The sequence below is a fragment of the Suricata suricatta genome, chromosome 6, assembly GCF_006229205.1.
Source record: "Suricata suricatta isolate VVHF042 chromosome 6, meerkat_22Aug2017_6uvM2_HiC, whole genome shotgun sequence".
Classification (NCBI taxonomy): Eukaryota; Metazoa; Chordata; class Mammalia; order Carnivora; family Herpestidae; genus Suricata; species Suricata suricatta.
The window spans coordinates 80,425,949-80,442,211 of record NC_043705.1 but is presented as its reverse complement, the minus strand read 5'-3'; the positions used below and the strand labels follow the sequence as shown (position 1 = coordinate 80,442,211).

The 16,263-nt window shown below is 32.4% G+C and overlaps 1 protein-coding gene across 1 annotated transcript in view; it reads right to left on the bottom strand.

The window, feature by feature from the left end:
• Positions 1-16,263, bottom strand: part of FER (FER tyrosine kinase) — a 401,294-nt gene that overhangs the window by 346,771 nt on the left and 38,260 nt on the right. Inside the window, exons 3-4 of the mRNA XM_029942680.1 lie at positions 9,165-9,338; positions 1,297-1,396 (exon numbers count right to left, since the gene is read on the bottom strand). Coding sequence (XP_029798540.1) covers positions 1,297-1,396; positions 9,165-9,338 — 274 coding nt within the window. The remainder of the gene's footprint in view (positions 1-1,296; positions 1,397-9,164; positions 9,339-16,263) is intronic.

Here is a 16,263-nt window from a genome sequence, read left to right as displayed (position 1 = left end):
AGATTCAGCCAAAGAATAAGTTTCTTGGGACTAATCAAAACTACAGTCTTCAGGGGACACCTGGGTGGCTCAGTTGGTTGAGCAACCCACTCTCGATTCTGGCTCAGGTCACGATCTTAATGGTTCATGAGTTCGACCCCATGCTGACAGTGCAGGGCCTGCTTGAGATTCTTTCTCTGCCCTTCCCTTGCACCCTCTGTCTCTCAAAATAAATAAATAAGCTTTATTAAAAATAAACAAAAAAAGTCTTCAGATTTTCTAGTTGCCTTTATACTACTAATACAATACTAAGTGGCATTTTATCTAGATTAAAAGTAATAAAAAAGCAATAAAGAACAATTACTATCTGTGAAAAATCTGATAGTGGAAGTACTATGTATAAGAACTATTTGAAATTTTCTTATGACTTCAGAATTAGATTTCGTTTTTTAAGCCAAAATAAACTGTATCATTACAAAGGAAAGAGGTAAGGGAAGGAGGGAGAACTGCCTCTAGCGGTGTCTCTTTTACTCTAGTGAATATTAACATCAAACATGGTGTTTTCATTGTGCAAGATACATTTAAATGTAGGTGCTGTTTATTTCATTTACATCCACAGAATAAGAATATAATACACAAGTAAAAGACCAAAAGAAATATATTAGTAAAAAGAAAAAGAAAATAGAGTTACTAATAACATTTACATTTAGACAGGAAGATTTTTTTTAAAACACCTCCAACTTTTATCAGTAAAAAAAAACTAAATATGAAGACTGTTTACTCACATTTAAAGACTCATAACCATAAATCCTTGTTTAAAACATAAACAACATGTTTCTCTTCCTATTTACTTCCAAAGCTTCTTATGAAAATGTTAGGACAATATAAGCATATAAAATTAAGCTACAAAGGCAAAGTAATGCTATAAAATGATCTGGCTGTTTTAGTGGTTTTTAAATGCCACAAGCAAAAAGAGGGCTAAAAAAGGTATCTAAACAAATACAACCTTCTTTTTCTTACTTATACTTTGTAATAAAGTAAATCTGACGCTAGAGAGAAATTTTTAAATACTCTGCATTCTATTTACAAGTGCTACATAATTCCATTTAGTATGAACTACTCAAAAATACCTTACATCATTTCAAAAAAATAAAAAAAATAAAAAGACATAAACAGTGTGAGTCTATTTTGACATATTTTGATATTTTCTAAATGTGAATTGATCTAAGTGGAATTATTCTGCTACTTATAAAGACAATCTTCAAATGGTAAGAATAAAAATCACTAACATAAACATTTTTCATAATTTTGCCATACCTTTAGCTAAAGCTTCTTTATATTTTTCTTTGGCAGAATTCATTTCTTTTAGTAACTGTCTATAGCTGGACTTTAATTTCTCTAATTCTGTCTTTGTAACCTGTCAAAAAAAGTTCAGAACAAATTTTAAATGCTTAAAGTTATATGTGTCAAGAACTTAAATCCCAAAGCATTGATATATATTTTTTCATTGCTTATAGATCAGAATTGCTCCTTAATATATATTATAGATAATATATTAAAAACTGGTTTTGAAATCAATGATAAATTCAACACCATATGAAAAAAGAAAACCATCTCATAAAAGAAAAGCAAACCAAGAAATAGTGCTGTCATCATCTAAAATTTAAAGACTAATAGATTAATAAACTATGTATAAAATATTTTTTCTAAAAATATTTATTTTAATTATACAGAGTAACTCTGAATTGTTATAATTTACCAGTTCTAACATGAGTTTTTTCAGTTTTGTGTTTTGGGTTTTTCCAGATATTATATCACTGAAAAGAAGATGTATCTAACAATCACTGTTGACTACATAATAATCATGATTTTGGTCATTACATACATACATGAATTTGGATATTACATCTATAAAAAGACTAAACAAAAGTAGGTCCTTGATGCTGTAGCCAAAAACAATTTAAATAGCCTTTAAGTGACAAAATAAGAGTCCTAGATGGTATCTGAAAAACTTCTAATATACCTTTGAGAAGACTAAGATATCAGCAGCATTGAAAACTTACAAAAACAGCATAAGCAACTTGATAGAATATCCCAGAGTTCACTTTTAACAAACTCTGCAGCATAATTGTTCTTGATGACACAGAGTATAACATTGTACAAAATAAGCCAAAAATATGAACAGGTATGATAAAGCTATAAATGAATGTGAATCATTTAAAAATAAAGAAAACTCAATAATTAACTTTTTTAATGGACTTGATATTTTTTAGAGCAGATTTAGTTTCACAGCAAACTGTGATAGAATTCACAGCAAAACTGAGCAGAAAACAGATATTTCTCCTAAACCTTCTATACACATTGATGCACGGTCATCCCCCATTAGAGGGGTACATTTGTTACAGTAGATGAACCTACAGTGATACATCATTATCACCCAAAGTCCATTAGTTTCATTCTTGGTGTTCATGTTATGGATGTGAACAAATAAAACACCACATATCCACCATTATAGTATCATACAAAATAGTTTCACTGTCATAAAATCCTCTGTGCTCCACCTACTCATCCTCTCCCCTAACCCATGGCAACCACTAATCTTATTGTCTCCATCATTTGTCTTTTCTAGAATATCATATAATAGAAACATGTAGTATGTACCCTTTTCAGATTGTTTTCTTTCATTTAATAATATGTATGTAAGTTTCTTCCATGTCTCTTTGTGGCTTAATAGCTCCTTTCCTTAAGCATTAAAGAATATTCCATATTCAATATTCTATTGACTATTCTGAGTCTTTTGCCTTTCCATATAAACCTTAGAGTCACTTTGTCAATATCCACAAAATAACTTGTGGCTTGGGATTGTATTAAATCTAAAGCACAAGCTGTGAACAACTGACATGACAATATTGAGCCTTCTCACCCACAAATATGGGATATCTCTCCAATTATTTCAATTCATTGATTTTTCTCATTGGAGTTTGGTTGTTTTCCTCCTATAGATCTTGTACATACTTTGTTAGATTTATACCTATGTATTTCATTTTTGGAGGTATTAATGAAAATGGTATTGTTTTTAATTTCATATTCCACTTGTTTATTGTTGATGTATAGAAAAGTAACTAACTTTTGTATGTTAACATTGTATGTTGCAACCTTGCTAAAATCACTTATTAATTCTAAGTTTTTGTGTTGACTCTCTTGGATTTTCTACATAGATAATTCTACAGAGACAAAGACAGCCTTATTTCTTTGTTCCCAATCAGTCTATATTTTATTTATTTTTCCTGTGGTATTGCATTGGCTAAGACTTCTGCTATGATGTGAACAAGTAATGGTAAGAGGAAGCATTCTTGCCTTACTTCTGATCTTAGCAGGAAAGTTTCAATTTTCTTACCATTAAGCATGGGGTTAGCTGTAGTTTTTTTGTAGATATTCTTTATCAAGTTGAAGGAGGTTTCCACTTTTCCTAGCTGAGAGTTTTTATCATGAATGCGTATGGGATTTTGTCAAATTTTTTCAAGTGTTTTTTCTACATCTATTTGCATGGTTCTGTGAGTTTTCCTTTTTTTATTCTGTTCATGTAATGGGTTCCACTAATTTTCAAATGTTGTACCAGACTTGCATACCTGAAATAAATCCCACTTGGTCATGATGTACAATTCTTTTCATACATTGTTGGATCTGATTTCCTAATAGTTTGTTAAGAATTTTTGAGTCTATGTTCATGACAGATAATTGGTCTGTAGTTTTCTTTTAATCTAATGTGATTGTCCACTTTGGTAAATCTGGTCTCATAGAATGAGTTAGGAAGTATCCCTCAATTTCTTTCTCTGAAAGAGTTCATAGAGAATTAGTATGATTTCTTCCTTAAATCTTTGATAGAATTCACCATCTAAGCCTGGAGATTTCTGTTTTGGAAGGTTGTTAATTATTGATTCAATTACTTTAATACATAGATGCCCTTTCAGATTGTCCATTTCTTGTCGGAGTTTTTAGCAAACTGTGCTCCAGAGAATTGACAAATTTCTCAAAGGTAATCAAATTGGTGGGCATAAAGTTGTTCATAGTATTCCCTCATTACCTTTTATTATGGACTAAATAATGATGTCCCCTCTTTCACTTCTGATATTAGTAATTTGTGCCCATATTGCTTTTATTAGTTAGCCTGGCCAGAAGCTTATTGATTTTATTGATCTTTTCAAAGAACCAACTTTGGTTTTGTTGATTTTTCCAACTGATTTTATGTTTTCATTTTCACTAATTTCCACTCTAATTTATATTATTTCTTTTCTTCTGCTTACATTGGATTCAATTTACTCTCTTTCTTTTCTAATGTCCTAAGGTAGAAGTTTAGATGATTGATTTTAGATCTTTTTCCTTTATAACACGTATTCAATGCTATAAATTTCCACTTAACACTGCTTTCACATTCCATAAACTTTGCTAAGTTTTATATTCATTTCCATTTAGTTCAAAATATTTTTTATTTCTCTTGAGATTTCTTCTTTGATCTATGTACCATTAAGAAGTATGTTGTTTAATCTTTTCTGAAGACATAAAGATGGACAACAGACACATGAAAATATCAACATCACTCATCATCAGGGAAAGCAAACCAAAATTACAATAAGGTATCACCTCACACCAGTGAAAATTGCTAAAATTAACAACACAGGAAACAAAGGGGTTTCTGGCAAGGAATCAGAAAAAGGGGAACCCTCTTACACTGTTGGTAGGAATGCAAACTGATACAGCCACTTTGGAAAACAATATAGAGGTTCCTCAAAAAGTTAAAAATAGAACACTATGATCCAGTTACCTTTCTATTACTGATTTCTAATTATTTCCACCGTGGTCTCAGAGCAGCCTGGATGATTTGTATTCTTCTAAATTTACTAAGGTATGACTAATCTAGAATGTGGTCTATATGTTGAATCTTCCATATTAGCATTAAAGAATGGGTATTCTGCTGTTGACGTAGTCTGTAGATGTTTATTATATCTAAATGATTCATGGAATTATTACTATTAATTTCACCCATGTCCTTACTGATTTTCTGTCTGGTGGGTCTGCCATTTCTGACCGGAGATATTGAAGTTTCCAACTATAATAGAGCATTCATCTATTTCTCCTTGAAATTCTATCAGTTTTTGCAGTTCCATCAGTATTTTAATATTATGTTGTTGGGTATATACAACTTAGGGATTGTTATGTCTTCTTGTGGAACTGATTGCTTTATCATTATGTAGTTACCCTTTTATCTCTAAGAAGATTCCTTGCTTTGAAGTCTGCTCTGTCTGAAATTAATATAGTTACTTCTGCTTTCTTTTGATTAGGATTAGCATAGTATATCTTTCTCCATCCATTTACTATCAATCTATATGAGTCTTAATACTTAATATAGGTTAATTGTAGACAACCTATACTTGAGTCTTGTTTGTAAATACACTATGATATTAACTGTCCCTTAAAGGGCTCATTTAGCCCATTGACTTTCAAAGTACTTATTCATATACTTTGATTAATAAGTATCATTATTTCTTAATAAGTATCATTATTTCTTAGTCTTCTATTTGTTATCCTTGTTATTTGTTCCTATTTTTGTCTTCTACTCTTTTTCTATTTTTCTGTGGTATTGAGTATTTTATATAATTCCAACCTATCTTACTTCTTAGTGTATCAGCTATATTCCTTTTTTAACTTTTTTTAGTCGATGCCCTAGAGTTCACAATATGTATTTATAACTAATACAAGCCTACTTTCAAAGACCACTATACCACATAAGTACCGTACAATAACTAAAAAGCTCCTCAATTTGTCAAAGAAAGTCTTTATTTCATTTTTGAAGGATAATTTCACAGGGCACAGAATTCTAGGATAATGGGTTTTTCTACCAACACTTACATATTTTACTCCACTCCCTTCTTGCCTACTTAATTTTGAGGAAAAGTCAGATGTAATTGTTATATTTGTTCCTGTATAGGTAAGGTGCTTTTGTACTGAGGCTTCTTTCAGGATTTTTTATCTTTGATTATCTGGAGTTCAAAATACTCATCTCTAGGGTGTAGTTTTTTGGTTATTTATTCTCCTTGGTGTTCTCTGAGTTACCTGGATCTGTCGTTTAGGTCTGACATTAATTTGGGGAGATTCTCAGTCATTATTGTTTCAAATATTTCTTGTTCCTTTCTCTCTTCTCCTACAGGTATTCCCATATGTTTCATATGTCACACCTTTTGTAGTTGCCCCACAGTTCTTGGATATTCTGTTCCTTTTTTTTTTTCAGTCTTTATTCTCTGCTTTCAGTTTTATAGATTGCTACTGATATACCCTCAACTTCAGAGATTCTTTCCTCAATTGTGTCTAATCTCCTATTAAGCCCATCAAAGTCATTCTTCACTTCTGTTACAGTATTTTAGATCTCTAGCATTTCTTTTGGTTCTTTCTTAAGATTTCCTTCTTTATGCTTACATCACCCATCTGTTCTTTCACACTTTTTACTTTATCCATTAGAGCCCTTAGCATATTATTCATAGTTGTTTTAAATTCCTGGTCTGATAATTCCAACATTCCGGTGCATCTGTTCGGATGCTTGTTCTGTCTCTTCCAATCATGTATGTTTGGCTTTTGGTATGCCTTGTTACTTTTTCTTGATTGCCAGGCAGGATACACCAGGCAAAAGGAACTGATTAAATAAGACTTTACTAAGGTGGTGATAAGCTGTCAGAAAAAGGGGAAGTATTTAAAACCCTATGATTAAGTCTCAGTCTTTCACCAAGCCTGTGCCTCTGGCTGTGAACTTCCCATGTGCTATTCAGCTGACTGGCCCACTTCCACTCAGAGCAGGCAAGAGTTCTCAATCCCCCTTACCCCGGATTAGTCAGGTTACAGGTACACAGCTTCCCCTCAGAGAAGACTTTATTATAAACAGAATGCTTTGGCAGTTATCAAAATGGTTCCTCTTCCCCTCCCCCTCCTGGAGCGTGAGATTTTTCTCCAATATTCACTGTGAGAACCTGGCAGAGATCTGGGAGGTAAAACTCACAGAAGTGTGGAGGACCCCCAATAACTGGCTCCTCCGGAAGGTTTTACCTGTCAGAGTTATCCACAATGAGCAGCCAGAATTTGTCAGTTACGGTCCAGGTTTTCCTATAACCAGTATTGTTTCCCAAAGAGGCTTTTGTTCTGTATTCGCTTGTCTGTCTCTCCAATTTTAGGTGGGGGGGGCACTTGCCCTATCACAGCACTTATCTTAAGGATCTAAAAACAGTGATGTTTCAATTTGTTCAAATTTTAACTCTTTGTTAGGAATGAGTGACAACTTCTAATTTTCTTACCTGCTGGACTGGAAACTGCAAGTCTTAACTTCTGAAGTTGCTAAAGAACTAATTCATTCTTCTCAAACTGGCTAATTAATTGTACAAAGCAAGCATTTATCCTGACTGTTGTATATGAACTATACCTCAGGGTAGCCAAGTAGTTGATACAAGAAAACTTTTTATTGAAAAATTATAGCTAACTATCCTATTAGGAATGATAGAAGTAAAATATTGCCATTTGACAATCTCTAGTAAAATAATGGATCTATCAGTGAGTATCAATTGTTTCTAAAACTGTTAGGTAAATGTCTGAAGAGAAACTCTTTATATAGGTTGATCAGACTAGCAGCACTGGAACCTATTAGTCAAGTTTAACATCACAAAGAGATAAACAAGAAGACATTCGATATCTCTGATAGGGAAAAAAACAGAGCATCTAGACTGGCGCCTATCATATACTCCTGCCCAAAATAAATAGAATGCTATCAAGCCTCTAGATTTAATTAATCTCCAGTTTACAGGAAAACTGAAGGATGAAGGAATACATGAAATCACATCACAGGATGCTAACAATAAAATAAAAAATTAAGGAAATTCAATTCTATAGAGCAAATTACCCAGTTTCTTCCACAAATAAATAGCATTTTAAAAAGGTTGGGAGGGGTAGGTGCCCAACTCTTGATTGTGGTTCAGGTCATGTCTCAGGGTTTGTGTTATCAAGCCCCATACTGGGTTCTGCACTGACAGCGCAGAACCTTCTTGGGGTTCTCTTTCTCCCTCTCTCTCTGACCCTCTCATGCTTGCATGTGCATGTGCTCTCTCTCTCTTTCTCAAAATAAGTAAATAAACCTAAAAAAAATGGGAAAGGGGAGATACCTACAGATTAAAAGAAAATTATTCAAACGCATGTTTGGGTCATGATTCAAATGAACCAACCGTAAAAAAAATGTAAAAACAATCATTTGAGCACAAGCAGAATATTTAATAACATAAGGAATTACTGTTGTTCTTAGGTAGGTTCATGATAATATAGTTATTTTTAAGGATATTTATTTTAGCAATATATACTAAAATATTTATGGATATAATGTTATCTGGAATTTTTTAAGTGATCAAGTGTATTAAAAAAAAGTAGGTGAGGGGTGCCTGGGTGGCTCAGTCAGCTAAGCCTCTGACTTCGGCTCAGGTCAGATCTCAGGTTCATGGGTTCGAGCCCCACGTCAGGCTCTGTGCTAACAGCTCAGAGCCTGGAGCCTGCTTCCGTTCTGTGTCTCCTTCTCTCTCTGCCCCTCCCCCTCTCATGCTCTGTCTCTCTCTGTGTCAAAAATAAAAAAAAATCAAAAAAAAAATTTTTTTTAAGTAGGTAAGTATAGATTTATAAAAACCTTGATTGTAGGTGGATCAGTCAATGGGAGTTCATTTTACTATTCTCTCTCCTTTTGTACATTTGAAATTTTTACAATAAAAAAAGTTTTAAAAAGAAACCCAGAAAAGACAAAGTAACTGGGATGAAAATTTAGAAATATCATAACTAACCTATTTACCTATACTTTCTTTTCTATTATATACATAGTAAAAAATAAAACAATAAAACTTAAAAGAGCTACTGTAGTAAGTAAAAAATAAAAACTCAAAGTGGTAAGAAAGCACTCTTTTCTTTCAGAAGAGTATATAAAGTAACAGTACATCTTAAAACCAATAATGTTTTATAGTCAATAAGAATAAAATATTACTTATTAGAGACATCAAAACCTATTTCTAATAATAAAATGATGACCAACAATTTTTAAAAGTCAAACAAGATAAAATATTTCTGTGAATTTCAAAATCAAATTAAAAAAAGAATTCCAGAATAGCAAGACAAACCTTGATCATCTCTGCCTCTATCTGCTGATGAACACCTATAAAACTTTTCTTCATCTGTTGCTTGTCTTTGATCATCATGGTGAGCCTGTGTAAGGGTCCAGAATTTAGGTCCTCTGCATGTGTCTTCATTATTCTACTAAGTTGTTCCGTCTGCTGAATCATAAGTAGCCAAGACTTAAAAAAAGAAAGAAAGAAAGAAAGAAAGAAAATTAATGCTTGCATTACAGGCTTCCACTCAGCTGTGCTTTAAGTGTTCAGGAACTTTAAATGTTTAGTTTTACACAAATTATTACATTAATAAAAAATGCCAGCAATTGTGCAAGGAGCTATGAATGGTTCATATTTAACATCTTCAACGTCAAGTACGAATGCTTCAAAATTTAGTAATCAGAGATTATGTAGTATTCGAGGAAAGGGATTAAGGCTCTTTGAGAGTTCACATTTGCAGTCTTCATTGTCTCACTTCTTGTCTCTTTGTCAACATATAATCCTTTTGCCTACACCATTCTAATGCCTCAGGAAGGTCACTATTTCCTAATGGTCAAATGTAACAGATATTCACCCATCTTTATTCTTAACATTTCTCTCTCTGTGGCATCTGATCTTTCTGACTCACTTCTTCCTGAAACTCTTCTTTTTTGGTTTGCATGGCTTCTTATATTCCAATATACCAATTTGTCTTCTCCTTTTCCTAAAAATCCCTTCTCAATCTTTGAACTTGCTATTCTTTTGCTGCTTATACTGGTAATCTGTGGATTTCCATCTATTCTCTTTTCTTAGTAAATACCATTAACTCTCAATAGTTTTTCCAGCACAACACATTCCATCTATTACAGACACATGTAATGTGGGGCTGGGGACAAGGGGGCATATGGATACTGCTGGAAGAACAAGTCATTTTTTATTAGACGTTCTGATTTCTAGATATTAAAAGAAAAAGTAATTGAAGAATACTCTTCACTATAGATCTTCAAAATTCTATTCAGAAACAATTGGTGAAGATTTAGCAAGGTCAGTTAAGATTCATGTTAAAGACTAAAAAGTAGACAAGATATGATTTCAGATCTTTATTGGATATTAGAATAATTTTCTATGCTATTACTTTTGATCTGTGAATAAACAATCATTCTCCATTAGCCAATGTTCTGACATAATCCTAAATCACCATTTAATACACATCTAAATCAAAATAATAGCCTAAAGGAATCAAATTCTTAGAGATAGAACTTAACAGGGTCTAACTTGGTAATCTTGTTTTTGATAAACTGTAATACACATTTTTTAAAAAAATTAAGCTTTAAGTACATTTTTTTAGGGAGAAGGGCCATTCTTAGTTATGAAATTTTATTATGGACATGGAATAAAACGTGACCTATGAACTCATCACATTTACTTCCAAATTCAAAAATGTAAGTACTAATAATATGCTCTTGATACCACAAAACAATTTAAAATGGATGTATCTCTTCCACTAAAACATAAAATGTAATAAAGATGAAAACAGTAAAAAACAAAACTATATAAACTATGATATAAAACAAACTAAATATCCTAATAACTTCTTTAACTTTGCCTCTTTCATTTTATATTTTCACTCTAAAAAATATAATGTTGGAAAAGCATTATATAGCATGTACAGAATGTTGAGACTGCAAAAAAAATGAGAGAAATCAGTGTTTCATTCTGTATCTTCAAGAATTAAATATTCTCTAAGTGCTTCATAGCAATAAATTTTTGCAATTTTACGTAGGAATCTTTGCAGCCAAGGAGGAGAGAAGCCTTCTTGGAAGCCAACATGAAAGGCGAGAAAACTAAGTCATATTGACCTCCTCCTCCCAGAAGGGCACATCTCATCCTGCCTAATAGCTCTGTTTACAGTAGTCTCTTTGGGAAGTCCTAGCCTCCCCAGATATATATCATCACCCCAATTACCAATCCCATATTGCCCTCGATATTTCCTAATATTTTCAGGGCACTCTAGAGAATCCTGCACCCTCAAAAACTCCTCAGAAAACTCCTTACATCTCTTATAAGGACTTTCCACCTATCTTCTAGCTTTTACAAAAATGTGGCTTTATCCCATTCCCAACATCCTAATACTGCTAATAAATATTCCCTCTCTTTCTGAAAAATGAAGTTCAGGTCATCTTTCCCAACAACCTACAAGCAAGTTTTTCTGATTCTCCCTCCAAAGTCTACTACAAATCCACCCACTTCTCTCCATCTCCACTGCCAACCCTTTAGGAGGTTATGACTAGCTCTGGCTTAAATTATTACAACACCTCCAAACTGGTGTCCTCCTTTTACTCATGCTCCTCTCCAACCCACTGCCCTTAAATTAGCAAAAGAAACTGTAATTCTCTTGCATAAAACCCTACATTGCTATTCCTTTTCACTTAAAGAAAAACCCAAACTTCTTCTAAAACCTATCTGTCTCAGATTATCTATCCTCTGCCCATCCTTCCAACTTCATGTTTTGCTATTTTCTACCCGACTAAATAAATGAACCACTGTTTTCCTTCAGTTTCCTGAACATTCATTCTTTCTGAAAGTTCACCCTCTCTTTCACATGGCAAGATCCATCTCTTCCTTTAGGAAGCAGCAAAACCTTCTGTAGGTGTAACCCTTGCTATTCTCTATCCTAGCACTTAAAACAACTAATTTATCTGTATGTATACTTGTTTGGTTTTTTTCTGTCTCCCCAATCAGAATGCAAGCTCCATGACGGTGGTACCAAAACTCTTTCCTCACTAATTTAGGTATTTACTGTGATGCCTTAAATAGCCACTAAATACTCTTTGAAAGAGGAAAGGAAGGGAGGGATGCAGGCAGAGAGTCAAAAATATAAAAGAAAACCATGAATTAATTACATATCACTAAAAGATTTTTTAGTTGTTTAAAACAGAATTAGACAGCAGGATAGCAATGCCAATTATGACAGGGAAGGAAAAATTAACGGATCTTCAAGTGATATAGCAACAGAGAGATAAGAGCAGCACATAATGCAATTATGAAGCAATGCCTAAGAGAAATGCGTGATGGGCAAGAAAATGTTTGGATAGTATATAATTTAAATTAGATAGGTGACTAGAATATGTGTTATAAAGAGAGAAGAGTACAATGTTAACAGATGCTTGATAAAGGAACAAACAAAAGTAAAGGTGTACTTCAACATTTGCAGTAAAACTAATATAGCACTATGCAGATAAGACTCTTTGCTTATGGTATAGAAATGGGCAGGGCATAGATCAATTATCTGTTGATCTGGATAATCTGTGGAACATAATCCTTTGTAAACTAATAACCAAAACACTATAGGCCATGGGCAGGCATTGGAATTTCTTTATTATATGGAATCTTGTGTAATGCTAATAATTCTGTTCATAGTATTTCTCATAATGGGCTTTTACTAGTAGTTACCCACCAATGCTGAACACCAGTAAGTTCAGAAATATTAACAAATAAAAATATCTAAAGTTTAACTTTAAAAAGATAATCATAGCAAAGAACAATAACACAAGGTTTAAATAAAACCATTATGGTTATTTTATAAAACAGAATATAAATATATCCTAACTATTGAGACAGGAGCTACAAAATGTGAATATAGTAATAAACTAACAATTAAAAAAACTAGACAAAAACCTTAAAGGATAGTGACTAAAATCAGGGATGAGAATTTGATAAGAAAAGTGTTATTATGCCCCTTTCCCCACTTTTCAAATAAAAGAATATACAGACAGCTCTACATCTAAAGTTTGTAAAATAAATATGGACTTAAGCTTAAAATTCTTAAGTTTCAAAAGTTAAAGCAAGTGAATGTTTAGAAAAAAACATACTATTCAGACTAAGTTATCTAAAGTACTTTTTGAGGAAAGTTACATTGCCCATTAATAAAAGAAAGAAGGCAAAAGAAACCAAAAAAAAATATGGACAATTAAAAATGAGTTGCAATATAAAAATCATCTAAACATATCTGTTAAAGACTACATGAAAATATTATCTGTTAAACATCTATGAAAATTCAGGTAGACATCAATAAATAGAGAGGAACTTCACTCTAGGCAACAAATAAGAAACATCAGTAAAATAAAATAACATATAACAACAACAAAAAGACAAGTAAAAATCCCCCAGAAAAATATAAACAATAAGATTCAGTAGTCATTATGTTCAAATTGTTTAAAATTGAATTCTAGACACAAAATTTTAAACAAAGGGCACATTATGATGCAAAAGAATACCAATAACAACGAATACAACTGTCATGCATCTTTTCATCCCAGAAAAGAGTACATCAAAACATACAAAGCAAAACTGTAGAAATGAAATGAGAAATCAAAAGTAGTACAAGAATTAAATGTATTCATCTCTCCCTATGAAAGATAAATTTAAAAATAAATAATGCAGAGTATCTGAATAAGTAATTCAATAATGAATATGTTTGATCTACTATTATATACAAAATCCACATACCCCACAGGTATAAAAGATACATATTTTTAAAGAATCTATGGAATATTCATTTTATTAAGTTTCTTTATTTTGAGAGAGAGAGAGAGAGAGAGAGCAAGAACGAGCAGGGGAAGAGCAGAGAGAGAGAGGATGAAAGAGAAACCCAGGCAGGCTCTGTGCTGTCAGCATGGAGCCTGATGCAGGGCTCAATCCCATGAACCATGAGATCATAACTTGAGCTGAAATTGAGAGTCAGATACTTAACTGACTGAGTCAGGGGCCCCAAATCTATGGAATACTCTTAAAAATTATTGGGCTACAAAAAATTTTATAAATGTCTTCAAGAAGAGAAAATAGTACATAGTAACTATACTTTCTAGCTAGTCTCTTACAAAAAAAAAAAAGCAAAGAAAAAGTCACTAACAGAATTAAGAAAAAAATAATTAAATCTTTCCAAAAAAAAAAATGGAAAGGCTAAACAGTAAAGGTTTTAAAACTAATATAAGACCTAGAAAACAACAGTAAATAAAATACTACCAAAATCTATGATAGAGACCTCAATTTGCTGATTCACAAACTTTACTTCCATTTTTAGTAAGAAAAAATAAAAATAAATTTATTAAACATTCAATTTTAGAAACTGGGAAAGGAAAAACACTGTAAAATCTAAGGAAAATACAGAGAGGGAATTGAAAAGAAAAAAACAAAAAGTATTTATTAATTAGTCAAAACAAAAATGAACAGCAAATTAATGTTAATAATATTAAAAGGGAGAACTGACAATAATGGGGAAAAAAGAAAATAAAGTGTCTAAAGTTAAGTCTAGGAAATAAATAACCAGAGATTAAGACAAAATTGCAAAATTTTGAGAAAAAGTGTTTTTCTCCTATTAACCTACCTTTTGTTAATTTTTTAAATAGTGTTTTGTTATCTTTAATTGATATATAATCTTAGTTTCAGGTATATAACATATTAAGTATATACATATATGCACATATATATATGTACATATATATAGTAAGAAATGTTCCCCACAAGGGTACTTTCCATCTGTCACCATGTAAGATTATTATTTTAATTATTTATTTAATTTGAGAGAGTGAAGAGCACACATGCAAATGGAGGAGGGACAGAGAGAAAGAGAAAGAGAGAGAGAGAGAGAGACAGAGAGACAGAGACAGAGAGAGAGAGAGAGAGACAGAGAGAGAGAGAAAGAGAGAGAGAATCCCTAGCAGGTTCCCTGTGGTCAGTGCAGAGAGCCCAGTGCAGGACTGGAACTGATGAAACCATGAGATCGTGACCCGAGCTGAAGGCAGGGGCTTAACTGACTGAGCCATCCAGGTGCCCCCAAACAAGGTTATTATTCACAATGGTAGTGACTATATCTCTGTACTGTACTTTACATCCCTCTGACTTAATTTATAACTGGGAGTTTGTACCTGTTAATTTCTTTCACTTATTTTGCCTATCTTCCATACCCCAGAACTCATAGACATATTTCCCCAAATCAAATCCTATCTATTGAAAAAACAGAAAGAAAAGAAAGGATCATCATAAAACAATTATCAATAAAATATGTCTAAGAAACAACAAACCTCAAAATATTTTGTTAATAATTTCAAAACTTTATGAATCAGACACCTTTGGTATTACCTAAAATGTTTCTAAGTGCTGAAAATCAAAAAAAAGTTCCTAAAATCACTGTAACGGAGACATCAAAAGTGGCAAAGATACCACAAAAATAAATTTTTGTGTAAATGCCAATTTTAATAAATGGTCCATTAAAAGAAAAATATCTCATAATCAATTTGGGGGCATTTCAAACATGCACAATTACCAGTCATATACAGAAGTACTGCCATAAAAGTCAAAGGCCAACAAGGCCACTTAATGTCAATAATGTTATTGAATGTTGTTTCTAAAATGCCTCTAAAAGAGAGAAAATGAGTAAAAGTATTTTAAAGAAAGATGCCTATCCTTTTTAACAGTAAAAAAAATACAAATGAAGCCATTTAGCATTATTGTTTTTCATATATCAGGTTGGAAAATTAAATAAAATAATATTTCTATAGGTAAGAGTTTGGGAAAACTGGTTCTCTAATACACTTAGTAGAAAGTAAATTATTAAAATATTAAGTGGGCAAAACTTTCTACATAGAAACTCTACTTCTTGGAATTTATCTCACACAAAAATTGCAAGAGTATACAGGTTATATTTATAAGGACATTTATCACAGTTTTAATAGCAAAACAAGTCCATCAATAAGAAATTAAAGAATTATAATGAAATGCAGCTATTAAAACTTCAGGTTACTTCTGGGGCTCCTGGGTGGCTCAATTAAGTGACCAACTTCAGCTCAGGTCATGATCTCACAGTTCATGGGTTTGAGCCCCAAGTCAGGCTCTGTGCTGGCAGTTCAGAGCCTGGAGCCTGCTTCAGATTTGTATCTCCCTCTCTCTCTGCCCCTCCTCAACTCGGGCTCTCTCCCTCTGTGTCTCTCAGAAATAAACATTAAAAAAAAATTAAGGTAACATCAAGTGAAATGATATAGACAAAGTCCAAGGTATATAATTAGGTTAAAAAGTCAAACTGCAAAATAGTTTACAGAATATGCTGCTATTTCTAGAAGATAAATAAATTACT